General features: G+C 45.5%; 1 protein-coding gene across 1 annotated transcript in view; it reads left to right on the plus strand.

Moving 5' to 3' along the window:
- Positions 1 to 401: 401 nt before the first annotated feature.
- LOC147197869 (aryl hydrocarbon receptor-like) overlaps positions 402 to 17,004 on the plus strand; it is a 52,261-nt gene continuing 35,658 nt past the window's right edge. The window contains exons 1-2 of the mRNA XM_086123348.1: positions 402 to 897; positions 2,651 to 2,838. Coding sequence (XP_085979474.1) covers positions 857 to 897; positions 2,651 to 2,838 — 229 coding nt within the window. The 5' untranslated portion in view covers positions 402 to 856. The remainder of the gene's footprint in view (positions 898 to 2,650; positions 2,839 to 17,004) is intronic.

The raw sequence follows: 17,004 nt of genomic DNA on the forward strand, positions 1-17,004 counted from the left end.
ATAATGGATTCTTTTATAAAATAACGTGAATTATTTACAAAAAGATTACAATCAAGTGAGAAGAATGGGCATGTCATGTCAGCGTCTCACCCCTGACCCATATTAACACATAAAACCTTCATCGCTCATGCTTGGCGCTCATTGGTCCTGGAGGTTCGCTTGGGTACGCGCTCACGTGCACGCCCACGGACCGTGTTTCCAGGAGATTCACCCCCATGCGCGCGCACACATGCTCGCGGCTGTCGCGTTTGTAAGTTCCTTTCCGAGCAAGCGAGATCGCGCGCACGTCGTCAATCTGTGCGGGGTGTACCCGCCGGTGGAATGCGCGCCCCCGCGGATCTCACCACCGCCCCTCCCCCCCCGCCTTCACTGCAGCTTGCATCCGGGCTGCTAATTTTCCAGCACCGATGTTCGCGTCCAACGTGTCAATTGTTTTTCAGATTTGTTTTAGTTTTTTGATGGGCGAACTTTTTATTTTGCCATTTTTAACTAGGATGGAGCGCGCGCGCGTGTGCCTGGCCCATGGTTTGTGACGGCCGCGCGCGGACGTGACAAGTTGAGCGTGTGTGCTCGGAACAAGTGCATCTTTCCAAATGGGACAACCATTGTGGATTATCCCGACGATTCTGAAGCATTTTGGTGTATTTTAAAGGAGCGAAAAATCCGTCCATTTGGGAGCTGTCTTCAACAGCCAGGCCCGCGGTTTCTTTCGATTGTTTTTATTTTAAAAAGAAAATGTTTTTAAAGCGTTGATTAGTCGGAATAAAAACGGAATATTTGCGCTGGCCGTCCATGTAGCGCAAGAAAAGGGCGCAGAGTGTTTGCGGCTCATCGGCCTTACATAAGCAGCAGCGTCATGTACGCAGGACGCAAGAGGAGAAAACCGGTCCAGAGAGCGTAAGTTATTTTTATTGTATTTACTTTTTCGAATAAGATACGTGATGTGAATTAAAATAAAACTAGTGGGAAAAATATTTTGCAAACAGAAAAAAACCCCTATAAAATAGTTGCCAATATGCAATTTCATTTTTAAAATATGCATTTTTTTAATGTAATTGAGAAACCACGAACAATATAGCCTATGGTTTCAAATTTAGATTGAATGTGGTGTTTGTTTACAAATAAAACGAGCTTTACAGTCAATGTTGTGCACCAGGCTGCTTTAATGCTTGAGGATTATATTGCAGGCCCTCTATTTCCAGGCCGGATTTTGACCTTCAAAACAAACATGCGTGGTTAAATTTAATCCACACACAATTTTAAAACATTGTTGCACATAAATGAAAACGAACAATGGACATTTAACTCTTTAGATTGCGGTTTTCAACCCCCTTAAATTCTTTTAATCGGGGGCGTTCTCATACGCCCTTTTGAAGATACCGTCTTTTAACTTGATGAGAAATATATATATTTTTTTCTGAACACTATAGACTGAAAGTAACTTTTTAAATGGCTTGGATATTTTGTTTGTTTGTTTTTTCCTCTCCATTATTTTCAATTTTAAAAACGGATCGATGGTGCACGTACGCACAGCTGACCACTGAAGCAACCAGCGAGATTTATTCTGTAAGGATATTTTTATAGTGTAAATTCGTTACAAAAAAAAAAGATTACGTACAACAACAGCATTCAAAGGGAGATATTGTTCACATTCGTGTATCCTGCAGTATTTACAACTGAATTGGTGAATGCTAAGATGCATCTTTTTTGTTTTTGGTATTCTTCTTTTGTTGGGGAAACATTTTTGGAAATCGAATAAATGGGTTTCCCTTTAGTCAGCATACATGTGACATGAACCTGTCGGTTGAAAGCAAACAAAACAAGCATAAAGATGAGGGGCCAGTAGGGCAGGCCAAGTATGCCAACATCCATCAAAGATTCAGTCTAAACACATCCAATGCTCGCTGATAAAAACTGATTTTCGGGTGAAAATGAAGAAAAAGAAAACGTTCATGTTGCATATATTTGCTAGGGACGGTAGCTGTTCTCTTATTATATTAACTGTACAAGTTTCATTCGTTGTCCCATCCAAAAAAATTTCAAAGTCTTGAACACTGCTTGATTTTTGTAAAATAATGTGTTCATAAGGCCCTTGGGATCCCTCACTTAACACGAGAGCTTTATCAAACATTGACAAATATAATGCTCACTTTTGATTGCCTCCGTCTTAAATGTTTAGCGGATGCATGGGGGGTAAATTGAGGTCGGCTCCGACCATGCATTTGTAGTTCAATCCATGTGTTACAGTTGTGTTCACTTGTATGTAGTGCATCATATTGACATCGCTTTCCAATATTTTGGCAAGCTTTATTAATATTTTGTCACACAAAGCAAACCACAGACCAAACACAACTCTCAATATGATGCCAATTCCAACCACAATCGCCTATTGTGGTCATTTTGTTACAGTAAACCAACCAGTACTGTACCAGGAATTACTAGCTGTTAATTACCCAACAATATTTCTTCAAATTACAAACCCTAAACATATCATCAGGATATCTACTCAAAGTCAAACCAGGCATTTAGCATAAACTATAATTTAATGCACGGATCAGAACACACATACAGTAAATACATACAACAACTACACCATCAACAACAACAACTGTGCTTACATAGTTAATAATAGCTTTGTCCTGTCTGGCAGGGTAAAACAGCCGCCCAATGAGGGGGCAAAGTCCAACCCGTCTAAGCGGCACCGAGATCGCCTCAATGGGGAGCTGGAGAGATTGGCTAGCCTCCTGCCATTTCCCGAGGAGGTCACGGCCAGCTTGGACAAACTGTCCATCCTGCGACTGAGTGTCAGCTACCTGCGAGCCAAGAACTTCTTCTCTGGTACGTCCACAATGTCTGTAGCTGAAATAATCGTGTTTGCTGCCTTGATGTATTGCTTTAGATAGTGACAATGAAAGCGCACGAGAACAGGAGAAGGGATTGGACAGCAGATGACAAAAGTAAATTAGGCCCAGTTTAGTTTACTGCAAATGGGTTGCAATGGAAAGTGAAGCAAGTCATCAAGATGTTGTGCTTGGTAGGAACCACCAGGGGGCAGGTTTAATTCAGTCCGAGTTTGGATACTTCTTAAGGAGTTGTGAAAACATTCCAAACATTGTAAATAAGATGGTAAGACCATGCGAGACCATTTGCTCAGGTACTACTTGGTAGCAACCACCTGAGAAGTTCTTCCGGCTCAACTGTTGCCTCAATGGGTTGCAAGAGAAATCCAAACAGAAGACGGCAAGACTGGTACAAGACTTTGAGCTACTTGGCAGCAACCATCCGAGAGCAAATGTCATTTCACGCCCCAAAAGCTTGCTGCCTAAATGGGCTGCAATAGAAATCAAAACAGAATGGAAACAAAAAGATGGCGAAATTTGGGTTGTGAGTCCATCTGCTTCTTGGCAGCGACCAGTTGAGGACAAAAGTCATTCAGGCCTAACTCGTTTGCTGCCGAAACTGATTGGCATAGAAATTGTGTGACATTTGTGCGGTCGTAACAACTCAGGAGTTGCTGCAGTTTTTTTCCCTCCGATTCTGCGAGTCCAATGAAATAAACAATCGTTTGTTTGCTTTTCCTTTTGTTCTGGTGTTGGATGTGTTTGTTGGCCAACATCTTCCAGATGATCGGAGTTGTTGTGATAACAAGCGCGAGCAGCCGTCGCCTTATTCCGCTGATTTCATTTTGGGGGTGGCGGTGTTGAAGTAGCCCTCAATATTTAATCTAGACAGCGTGCCTACGCGCTGCGGTGACGTCAAGCGATTTGAGAGAGAGGATGAAGAGAAACCATTAAAACTCGGCGAGCGCGTCGGCGTCACACGCAACCGACGAGTGTGTCCGTTCTTCGGTCTACGGTTCGCGAAGACGGGAAAAGGCGCCGTTATTTCAGGCAATGATCTTCCAGAGAGAAAAGCTGCATTGCGGCCGCCAGCTGCGCTCGACGGATGAATAATTCACAGGAACTTTTGATGTTTAAAGAATTTATGAAATAGAGGCAGAGCAATGTTTGTTTTGGGGCAGGACGCGGCTGGGCAGGATGGAGGCAGCCACGATCCTTCGATACAAACTCGAGTGCAAAGGCTGTAGGTCCACTTTATTATTATTTTTTTTTTTTATAAGACCAAGGTCCGGTCCCATGCACGGCGGTCATGGGGAGCAGGGCTATATGCCCATTTAGTATGGTCAAGCCAGGCTTATACAAATCAACACTCCTCACAACCAACCAATAATGGGGTGCATGAAAATAACAATTATTCACTTTGCCAGTACACAGCAAATAATGAGAGGTATTGTGTTGAGGCACAGGAACTCTTATATTTTGTTAAGTATCCATCCATCCATCCATCCATCTTCTACCGCTTATCCGGGGCCGGGTCGCGGGGGCAACAGCTTTAGCAGGGAAGCCCAGACTTCCCTCTCCCTAGCTACTTCTTCCAGCTCTCCCCGGGGGATCCCGAGGCGTTCCCAGGCCAGCTGGGTGACATAGTCACTCCAGCGTGTCCTGGGTCTTCCTCGGGGTCTCCTCCCGGTGGGACATGCCCGGAACACCTCACCAGGGAGGCGTTCAGTAGGCATCCGAATCAGATGCCCAAGCCACCTCATCTGGCTCCTCTCGATGTGGAGGAGAAGCGGCTCGACTCTGAGCCCCTCCCGGATGACCGAGCTTCTCACCTTATCTCTAAGGGAGAGCCCGGACACCCTGCGGAGAAAACTCATTTCGGCCGCTTGTATCCGGAATCTCGTTCTTTCGGTCACGACCCATAGCTCGTGACCATAGATGAGGGTTGGAACGTAGATCGACCGGTAAATTGAGAGCTTCGCCCCTTGGCTCAGCTCCTTCTTCACCACGACAGACCGATACAACGTCTGCATCACAGCAGACGCTGCACCGATCCGCCTGTCGATCTCTCGCTCCCTCCTGCCCTCACTCGTGAACAAGACCCCAAGATACTTAAACTCCTCCACTTGGGGCAAGATCTCTCCCCCGACCCGGAGGGGGCACTCCACCCTTTTCCGACTGAGGACCATGGTTTCAGATTTGGAGGTGCTGATTTTCATCCCAACCGCTTCACACTCGGCTGCGAAACGCTCCAGTGAGAGTTGGAGAGCCCTATTTGAAGGCGCCAACAGCACCACATCATCTGCAAAAAGCAGGGATGCAATACTGAGGCCACCAAAACGGACGCCCTCAACGCTTCGGCTGCGCCTAGAAATTCTGTCCATAAAGATTATGAACAGAATCGGCGACAAAGGGCAGCCTTGGCGGAGTCCTACCCTCACTGGAAACGATTCCGACTTACTGCCGGCAATGCGAACCAAACTCTGACATCGGTGGTATAGTGACCGAATAGCCCGTATCAGGGGGTTCGGTACCCCATACCCACGAAGCACCCCCCACATAACTCCCCGAGGGACACGGTCAAACGCCTTCTCCAAGTCCACAAAACACCTGTAGACTGGTTGGGCGAATTCCCACATACCCTCAAGGACCCTGCTAAGGGTGTAGAGCTGGTCCACTGTTCCACGGCCGGGACGAAAACCACACTGCTCCTCCTCAATCTGAGGCTCGACTTCCTGACGGACCCTCCTCTCCAGTACCCCTGAATAGACCTTACCAGGGAGGCTGAGGAGTGTGATCCCTCTGTAGTTGGAACACACCCTCCGGTCCCCCTTTTTAAAAAGAGGGACTACCACCCCGGTCTGCCAATCCAGAGGCACTCTCCCCGTTGACCACGCGATGTTGCAGAGGCGTGTCAACCAGGACAGCCCCACAACATCCAGAGCCTTGAGGAACTCCGGGCGGATCTCATCCACCCCTGGGGCCTTGCCACCGAGGAGCTTTTTAACCACATCGGTGACTTCAACCACAGGGATAGGAGCGCCCACCTCAGGGTCCTCAGACTCTGCTTCCTCCAAGGAAGACGTGTTGGTGGAGTTGAAGAGGTCTTCGAAGTACTCTGCCCACCGGTTCACAACGTCCCGAGTCGAAGTCAGCAGCGCCTCATCCCCACTGTACACAGTGTTAGTGGTGCACTGCTTCCCCCTCCTGAGACGTCGGATGGTGGACCAGAATTTCCTCGAAGCCGTCCGGAAGTCGGCTTCCATGGCCTCACCGAACTCTTCCCACGCTCGGGTTTTTGCCTCGGCGACCACCGAAGCTGCGTTCCGCTTGGCCAGTCGATACCCGTCAGCTGCCTCTGGGGTCCCACAGGCCATAAAGGCTCGATAGGACTCCTTCTTCAGCTTGACGGCATCCCTTACTGCTGGTGTCCACCAACGAGTACGAGGGTTGCCGCCACGACAGGCACCAACCACCTTACGGCCACAACTTAGATTGGCCGCCTCAACAATAGAGGCACGGAACATGGTCCACTCGGACTCAATGTCCCCCGTCTCCCCCGGAACATGGGAAAAGCTCTGTCGGAGGTGGGAGTTGAAACTCCTTCTGACAGGGGATTCCGCCAGACGCTCCCAACAAACCCTCACAATACGTTTGGGTCTGCCAGGACGGACCGGCATCTTCCCCCACCATCGGAGCCTACTCACCACCAGGTGGTGATCAGTTGACAGCTCCGCCCCTCTCTTCACCCGAGTGTCCAAAACATGCGGCCGCAAATCCGATGATACAACCACAAGTTCGATCATCGAACTACGGCCCAGGGTGTCCTGGTGCCAAGTGCACATATGGACACCCTTATGTTTGAACAAGGTGTTCGTTATGGACAGTCCGTGACGAGCACAGAAGTCCAATAACAAAACACCACTCGAGTTCTGATCGGGGGGGCCGTTCCTCCCAATCACGCCCCTCCAGGTCTCACTGTCATTGCCCACGTGAGCATTGAAGTCCCCCAGTAGAACAAGGGATTCCCCAGCAGGAGTACTCTCCAGCACACCCTCCAAGGACTCCAAAAAGGGTGGGTATGCTGAGCTGCTGTTTGGTGCATATGCACAAACAACAGTCAGGACCCGTCCCCCCACCCGAAGGCGGAGGGAAGCAACCCTCTCGTCTACCGGTGTGAACCCCAATGTACAGGCACTGAGCCGGGGGGCAATGAGCATGCCCACACCTGCTCTGCGCCTCTCACCATGAGCAACTCCAGAGTGGAAGAGAGTCCAACCCCTCTCGAGAGAACTAGTACCAGAACCCAGGCTGTGTGTGGAGGCAAGTCCGACTATATCCAGTCCGAACTTCTCTGCCTCACACACCAGCTCGGGCTCCTTCCCTGCCAGAGAGGTGACATTGCATGTCCCAAGAGCTAGCTTCTGCAGCCAAGGATCGGACCGCCAGGGTCCCCGCCTTTGGCTGCCGCCCAGCTCACATTGCACCCGACTCCTTTGACCCCTCCCACGGGTGGTGAGACCATGAGAAGGGGGACCCACGTTGCCTCTTGGGGCTGAGCCCGGCCGGGCCCCATGGGTGTAGGCCCGGCCACCAGGCGCTCGCCAACGAGCCCCACCTCCAGGCCTGGCTCCAGAGGGGGGCCCCGGTGACCCGCGTCCGGGCAAGGGAAACTGAGTGCCATCGATTTTATCTATCATAAGGGGCTTTGTGAGCCGTGCCTTGTCTGGTCCCTCACCTAGGATCTGTTTGCCATGGGTGACCCTGCCAGGGGCATAAAGCCCCAGACAACTTAGCTCCTAGGATCATTGGGACACACAAACCCCTCCACCACAGTAAGGTGACGGCTCACGGAGAGGTTTGTTAAGTATAATAATAGAAATAGCCCTTTTAGGGAAATAAGACATTTTTACTTTAACTTTGTTAAACAGTAGTTGTCTTTTTTTCCCTCAATTTAACAAAAGCAAAACAAAATACTCATTTTACCAAAATAAATACTAAACATGAAAACAAAAATATCCTTTTCATTTGTACAATTCCCCTTTTCACATCCCCTCTGAAATCACTGAAAAATATATCAGAAGAGGAGTTAAGAACCATTTTAAATACTGACACAAGGGAGCACAGGAATGTGCAGTGCTGTTCTTCCACTAAAGGTGAATGCAATGTCTGAGGCATGCAAATATTATTTGAGGACGCCATTGTGATGTTCATTTACCATGTTGCGGTGTTCTGCTGTTAAACAGCTGCAAAGATCCCCGGGTAGACGGGAGCAAAACTGCACACAATCGAAACCTCCCGCGATTCGTCTTGTCTAATTGTCTGTGTGCGGCTCTCCTGGGCTGAAGCTGTGAGCACACTGTGGCGTCGCGCATGCGTCTGTTTCTTGACACAATCATCCATTTTGAATGCGTGACGCTTATGTATGGGCACACCTTAAATTCAGAGGAACCAATCAGCGCATCGTTATCGCCGACATGGCCTGCTCAGCCAGGGTCTCCAGTTAGTCAAAACATTATACACACACACAGTCGCGCTGGTGCGTCCTCTGCAATACATCTGTTCGTGCACGCAAATAATAAAACGGATAATTTTAACAAGCGATCGCGGTAATGCGCAGATTATAGTCCAAAAATATAAAATGTATAACGTAAAAATCACTTTATAATTTATTATTTTATACAATTTGCCGAGGGTCCGGACAGAGGAGGTCCGGACAGAGGAGGTCGGCGGTCCGGTCGTGGATCGCGGTCCGCCAGTTGAGGAAGACTGGCTTATCGTGTTATCAAGTTACAGGGTGCAGGAAAGGGTTAATATTTCATGAGCTTCTTGATATCTCCCCCCCCCCCCCCAACAACATATGGACATTTTCAGCTTCGCCTGAGTGAATTATTGATTATGGGTTTTTCCATAGCAATCAAAATGTCTTATTAGACATGTAGACATGTCCTTTTGTCTAAATGCATTAGCCTACTTCCTGTCAATGCTGGTTAAGTAATTAACGAGCTCAAGAGCGCTTTCGTTAAGCAAGTAACTCCCCTTGAGGTCTTCCTCGCTTTGGGCTGCCTTTGCGGTCAGCCATAATTTGTTGTATGTAAACACACTAAATTTCACTTGTCAGAGGCATCCCAGTGCAGACACTCTGAGGAGGGGGGCGCGGGCGGGGGTGAGTACGCTTCAGATGATGTTCACTCGAGGACTGTTGCAATCGCTGTTGTTATAAAAGCATCTCAATGCTTCAAAGTATGAGCGTTGTTTAGAAAACCGTTAAGAAGGTGATTCTTCAGTATGCCACACGATTTTGATCAAAGCCTCGGCCGTTAAGATGGCATGATCTATCTCGACGGCCATCTTGGTTGTTGTCAGGAGCTATAAAGGACTGGCACTTCCCGACCAGGATGAAGAAGGGAAACTGGGGTGTTTGGTGAGGGATGTTGGCAGTGGGTTCACACAACGCAATCCAGGATAACCCCAGCTCAAGCAACAGCAGCAGCCGCAGCAGAAGCAGCATGAACCTGTCGTTTGATTCGGAAAGTGCTACATTTAATCGTTTCAAAGGAGAGACTTGACAACCAACAGCCCTCTTTATGCATTGGATACACACATACAGTACTTATATACGTTCATACAAAATCATCAGTCTACGTGCATCAAATAAGAATTGTCCCAAGTTAGTCACGAATGCACTTACTCGGTGTGAAATTTGGGCTTGTTTAATCGAACACAAAGATGATACATTTGATGAGAACCAGGACTTACTCTGTTGGATGAATGGCAACAGTATGCAGGTTGATTGTACCTTTTTCAAGCTATTGGAAAAGCTTTTTTTTCTTCTTCTTTTTTTGCCTGTCACGATATGCTGCTGGCATAGATAGAAAAATATATAGTTCTGATGAATTAAACAAAATGAAACATTTCATAATACAATATCAACAACAATACTAACAATTAAAAACAATGCTGTGAACATACACTTTTCCTGTGTTCATTCTATCACTTTTAACCTAACTTTATCAGACACAATTGATTCTCCTGAGAGGCAATGTATAACGAACCAAAAACCTTGACCACGGAATAAATAAATAAATAGATCAAGGCTCAAAACAAGCATTGCATTTTGTGAGTCATAATTCTCAGTTTGCTCCTCAATCAAACACACTGAAACGTAAAACTGCGAATGGGTGTTGATGTGTGCAAAACGCAGAGCTATCACCAAATGACTCAATGCTAACTTGCTACACAGCTGGAACATGCCATGATTGTTCCAAATATTTAAAAAAATAAAATAAAAAATTAATTAACGGGATGGCTGCCACTTTGGTGGGCTTTAGGTTTCCCTCCGCTCGCTCCTTTGTGAGACTCTGTAGGCAGGGAGGGAGCGCATAACTGATCAGGGAAAAGAGCCCCCACTCGTGTGTACGCCTGTCTTTGTGCCAAATGACCACGACGTATGTGTTGATGGTTAATGTTGAGCATTTCACATGACTTACTCGTGGCTGCGGTCTTCATCAATGGACAAGCTGCTCATCACACTTTGGAGACGTCAGTTGGCTAGTGATGTTACTGGCTCAGCGCAGGGCAGTAGCTAGTCATTTGCGGCTCAAGGTAAACATGGCCAACGTCTCCCCCATCCACCAAGTAATTTACTTCAATTTTGACAAAAGCTGAGTGGTGTAATTTAGGCTACATTGTGTTGATTTTGAAATGAGTTATAATTAGCTGACAGCTAATAATATGCATAAGTATCAAGCCTTGGTGACTGACTGGTGAGCACATCCACTTCATAGTTCCGTGGGCATAGGTTCAAAGTAACGCTCTGCCCATTTCTCCGGGTTCTTTGATTTCCTCCCACATTCCAAAAACATACATGGTAGGTTAACTGAACACTCACACTCAATCACTGCTATCAAATTCAATTCATTTTATATGGCCCGCGAAAGCAAATCATGTGTCAACTTACTAAAATCTTTCCCGAAATGTCAAATTGTCATGCGTAGTAAATAAGGTTGACATTTTGCAATAATTTTGTTACCCAGTTTACACTCACTTGAACAGAAATTGAACAAATTATTATAATTGACTTGACTGATTTCAAAACTAGTAATCTATCAATTTGTTGTGGTTTTAATAATTTTGTGGTTTCACTGTCATCCCGGCCCTCCGAGAGGGGACGTAACTCCAAATTGGCCTGCGACTAAAATGAGTTTGACACACCTGCCTTAAATTGTCCTTAGGTGTGAATGGTTATTTGTCTGTTGGGGCCATTGGCTCGTGACCAGTTTTGGGTGTATCACCGCCTCTCGCCCAGCGACAGCTGGGATCAGCTCCAGCCCCCCCGTGACCCGCATGAGGATAAGCAGTTTGGGGAACGGATAAATGTTTCTTGTGAACTCACATTGTGAATTTCAGAAAATTCTCCTCTTCCCTGAATAGATAAATTCCATGAAATCATTCTTGAGGATTATTATGTAACAAGTGAATCATCTAAGCATGTTTACTGTAATTGATGAGAACATTAATCAACATTAATAGTTTACCAATTCTAGTTTCCTCTCTAGGTGTCTGTTTTCATTTTAGTTTTAACATTTCCATAACTTCTGCTGGTCCCAAGACTATTTGTTTAATTGCTAGTTAGCTGGTCTAAGCTCAAAATCACACAACCATGAACCTACTGTATTTTTATGTTACATGCTAAAATGCTAGCCGCTCAAATGAATCAGTGCAAAGCCTGTTCAAGCCTTTTTTATTGAATGACTTGTTTTATGATACCAAAAATGTCAAATTTAAGTTCAAATTTACATTTGTTTGATAGCGCCACACTGAAAACGTTTCTCGTTGCTGTTATGCACAATGTGAATTTAAGAAATAAGAGATGTTGATTATTATAACAAAAAAGAAACCAATTGGTTGTTTATTAGTAAAAATATTATTTATCCAAATACATAATTATTCTGTTGACTTTTTAACAGGATGCTAGAATACTGAAATAATTGATAGCTCTCGCCCGACATCGAAGTCATTCATGAGCAAAATTGTTCCACAAAGAAAAGAGGTTATTTCAAGCCTGCATATTGTACAAAGGATATACAGTGTGTATATATACACAAATATCCATCCATCCATTTTCTTATCTGTTTATCATCACTAGGGTCGCGGGCGTGCTGAAGACTAATCCAGCTGTCTGTGGGCGGTAGATGGGGGACACCCTGAACTGGTTGCCAGCCAATCGCAGGGTACACATAGACGAACAACCATCTGCGCTCACAATCACACCAAGGGACAATTTAGAGTGTTCCATTCACCTGCCACCCATGTTTTTGGAAAGTGGGAGGAACCCGGAGTACCCGGAGAAAGCCCCCACAGGCACGGCGAGAACATGCAAACTCCACACAGGAAGGCCGGGGCTGGAATCAAACCCTGGACCTCTGCACTGTGAGACGTACTCACTAGTCGTTTTTTCCTTTCTGAATTCTGATTGTAATTTCCCCATTGCTGGACAAATAAAGGATATCTTAGTCGACCACATGCACACACATATATATAAAATGTGTGTGCGGCCCAGTGGTTCGCCCGTCGACCTCACAGCGCAGAAGTATGAGCTTTATCACCCGGCACTGCCGGGCCGGCAGACACGTCGATACCCCGATAATAGATGTATCGTTACATGCCCAGCGCTACATGCAACACCGTTTCCTATTCTTATTGCTTTTTTCTATAGTTGTCCCTCTATTGGTGTTGGTTATTAATTAATAGTACATTCCCCTTTGCTGCCCCCCAAAAAAATACATTATTTCCCACTGGTGGGACGAATAATATCTTATTATATCATGGTTCTACTCAGTTTTTAGGTGTTAGCTGTGAGAAGCTATTCTAAACAATTTGGTTGTGATGGATCAATTATTTGAACAAAGTATTCTCTCTGTGTTGTTTGTGTTTTTTCTGGACAAGTGTGATATGTCTGACAGATTAGGATTATAGCAAAACAGAGACAGAAGAGTTCTAACATCCATTTTGCTGACTAATGTGGTCGCATTATCCCGTGCGACAGATGGCTCGTTTGTCAGGGTCTGCAGTTAGCCTAGCGCCTCGCTTGTACCTGACTACTACCTGCCTGGTATTTTTGGTCTGGTTGAAGTTAATCTGGATTGGACTGCTTTTCCTTAAGGATATTTAAAGAAGACAACATGCAGAGTCAGCAGTGGTAGATTTGCCAACACTTTTTACACAACACAATCAGCAATGTGGCTCAGTACTTCTCTTTCTGGTGCTGTTGCTCCACCGCCAAGGTCCTGACGAGATCCAAGATGACACAAGTAAGCCAATAAGGGCTTTCCAAGCTTTCTGAGAAGTACCCTCACCCCCACCATCCCTCCTTGCCTTAAACCCGTGGTCACATGTCCACCATGGCGTAACTATCATTCTTCCTGATGGATGTCACATGGCCGTTATTATTCGTCTACTCAAAACGATGTACGTGTTGCAGCCTGTGATATTGATATGTTACCAAGAAAGTCGACCTTTGCGGTGGCGTATAACAAGAACAATTGCCACATTTCAACACATTCGGGTTGACGAAATGACATTATTCACTACTTATTAACATACTGTAGTTTGGGGGGTTGGGATTTTCTGCATATCCTGTGCTAAAATGCATTTCTGGATCTGAAAAATATTTTAGAATCAACTACAAAAGACATCTCTATACATTTAAAGCCATCCATAACCTTGCTCCCCCCCTCCCCCCCCCACACACACACACTTGTCTGACCTTCTTCAAACTTCCGTTCCCTCTCATTCCCTCAGGTCCTCATCCTCCCTCCACCTCTGTGTACCCTGTGCCCGGCTCAGCATGATGGAGTGCTGAGCTTTCAGCCGCTCTGCCCTCCCGCCCAAACTCTGGAACTCACTTCCACCCAACATCCGAAATATTGGTTCTCTTCCCACATTCAAATGCCATTTCAAAACCCACCTATCCAAAATCGCATACTAAGTTTAAATTCATCTCTTCTTTTACTATTTATAATTTTATCTGTGGTTTTATTGTTCTTTTTCCTGATTTAAGGTGTCCTTGAGCGTTTTGAAAGGCACTTATAAATAAAATGTATTATTATTATTATTATTCTGCTCCTGAAAACATACAGTTGATACCAAACACAATTGAGCTGAGCACGATGAATACTTAACATGGATCAATATGGTCGATCGTTATATTGCTTATAAATGCAATCCTGTAATAGTGATGGTGAACATGGAGCTGTGCACACATTATGTAGGTCCCAACGGAAGTACGGTAGCCATAGATATGGATAATGAATTATGCACGTCTCCATCAAACAGTGCGCACTCGTGAACTTAATCATGACGAAGCCACCTGAATAAAAATGGCACATGACATTTTTCAATTATCGATTGGTTGGCGACATATTTAATGATGCCTGTGTCAATGTAATTAACATCCATATGGTTGGTTGAATAGTGTAGTTGGTGATGACATATTTGAATTTCAGATTATAAGGGGAAAAAAAAAAGGAGTGTGATTACCTACATTGATCATGACCTGGATGTGACAGAATCCACATAGGCATAGAGTATATTGTATTTTTATTTTATTTTTATTTTTTGTGAGTGTGCTGGAATTTTATTTTATTTTTTGGGAGATTTATTTATTTATTTTTATTTTAACAGTAAGTTAATGACTTGGCAATTCTGCTATTAGGCTAACGATAGGTGGATGTGGTGGCATAGCACGCGCATGCTCGGCACACAGCTGCAATCATACGGTGGGCAGCCATGTTTTTGGAGCATGCGGAACAGCTCGCAACTGCCGCTGTAATCATTGCCCCCCCATCTCATCTCGCAGGGTTGCTTACGTAAGCTGTAAAGTCCTAACGTGCCATGACATTTGTTTGTTTTTATGTCATGTATAAAACGACCATCCCCCACGTCTTCCTGTCGGGAGAGCTATGTGTGCTACATAATCAGCAGTGGGTCATCACTTCATAACCAACCCCCATCCTCCCCTCATGTATGTCCTTCCCCCACCCTCTGAGCCGACATAATACGCCACTGCGAGGAATGCAGGCCAAAGAGAGAGAGAACCTGTTAATCATCAGTGACCCCACCCAAAACCTGTCACCCCCATCCTATCACCCCCCCCCCCCCTCCTCACACTCCTTAAGGAAATATGCAAGCATGTGATGGAGAAATGCTCGGGAGACACGAAAGCAGCACAGGGCGTGCGTGCCCAAACCACACTACCCTGCATTAGTGACTGTGTGTTGTTCGCGTGCGTTTCATGCATCCATGTGCATGTGTGTGGCGCATATGTGTGTGAGTGCGGTGGGGGTGGTATGTGTACATTCAACTTGATTCTTTTACTTCACAATCCCTCCCCTGGTGTTCCCCAGGGTTCTGTCCTAGGTCCGCTCCTTTTCATTGTCTACCTCCTTCCGCTCGGAAACATTTTCTGCAAATTTGGCTTACACTTTCACTGCTTTGCAGATGACACCCAGCTCTACCTCTCCAGCAAACCCGACGCTTCTCTCCCACCCTCAACCCTCTCTCACTGTCTCTCAGAAATCAAATCTTGGTTCACCCATAATTTCCTCAAGCTAAACGGCAATAAAACTGAACTCCTACTCGTCGGTACCAAATCCACTCTAAACAAAGCCGACAGTTTCTCCCTCATAATTGATAATGCCACTATATCTCCTTTCCCCCAGGTGAAGAGTCTGGGTGTCATCCTTGACAGTTCACTATCCTTTCACTCCCACATCAATAACATTACCCGGTCCGCTCATTTCCACCTTCGCAATATAAACCGCCTCTGTCCCTCACTCACTCCTCACACCACTGCTGTCCTTGTTCACAGTCTCGTCACTTCCCGTATTGACTACTGTAACTCACTCCTCTTCGGTGTCCATCAAAAATTCCTCCATAAACTTCAACTTGTTCAGAATTCAGCAGCCCGGATCATCACGAGAACCCCCTCCTTCCATCATATCACCCCCATCCTCCGACAGCTCCACTGGCTTCCTGTCAAACTTGGAATCAACTTAAAATTACTTCTCTATACATTCAAAGCCATCCATAACCTTGCGCCCCCCCTATCTGTCAGATCTTCTTCAAATCTCCATTCCCTCTCGCTCACTCAGGTCCTCATCCTCCCTCCACCTTTTTCTACCCTCTGCAATGGGGTGCAGAGCCTTCAGTCGCTCTGCCCCCAAACTCTGGAACTCACTTCCTCCCAACATTTGTAATATTGACTCTCTTTCCATATTCAAAACCCAGCTCAAAACCCACCTATTCAGACTTGCCTACCCGCCTTAAATCTTTCTTTCTTTGTCTATTATTTTATCTGTGTTTTACTATTGCTCTTGGTTGTACAGTGTCCTTGAGTGTTATGAAAGGCGCTTGCAAATGTGATGTATTATTATTATTATTATTACATTGCGTGTTCACTTTGCAATGTTCGAGGGGTGAAGGAGTTGAAACGTTCTATATTTATTTGCTGCCATTCACACTCGGTTCGAAAAATTAGCACACCAAACACATGCAGTGTGTATGCATGCATGGATCGGACACACATTCCCTCTGCCGCCAAACGTGACACTGAGAATGAGTTTTGCATGACATTACGCAGAGCGAACCAGAATTTGTTTCATTGTGGCGGAAGCATCTCAACTCCTGTCACAGTGCACGTAGTCCACAGGTGTCAAACTCAAGGCCAGATCTGGCACGTGACATTATTTTATGCGGCCCGTGAAGGCAAATCTAGTGCGTCAACTTCATTTTCCTTGCCAATTGTCTTGACTTTGAACAATACTGAGCGATGAGATATTGCAAGCGCGTTTTTTTTTTATATTATCAGTCCTGCCTTGAAAATAAATAGTTGAACAAATGCTCACTGGTTTCTGATTTGAAAACTAATTATCCATCAATTTCTGTGTGTGCGTGTGTGTGTGTTTGTGTGTATAAATAAATAAATTTTATATCTATCATATATATATATATGTATATATGATTTTATTTATTTATTTATTTTTTAAGAGCCAGTGTTTCCTCTTAGGGGGCCTCCATGCTGAGAGGTATGGTTCTTGTCACTCAGCGGGGATCAGAGTCTCCTCTCCCAGTCCACATGTCATACATGGTACCAAGTACTAAG

This window comes from Hippocampus guttulatus, chromosome 11 (genome assembly GCF_054856545.1).
Source record: "Hippocampus guttulatus isolate MCC_2025c chromosome 11, RoL_Hgut_1.0, whole genome shotgun sequence".
NCBI classification, from domain to species: domain Eukaryota; kingdom Metazoa; phylum Chordata; class Actinopteri; order Syngnathiformes; family Syngnathidae; genus Hippocampus; species Hippocampus guttulatus.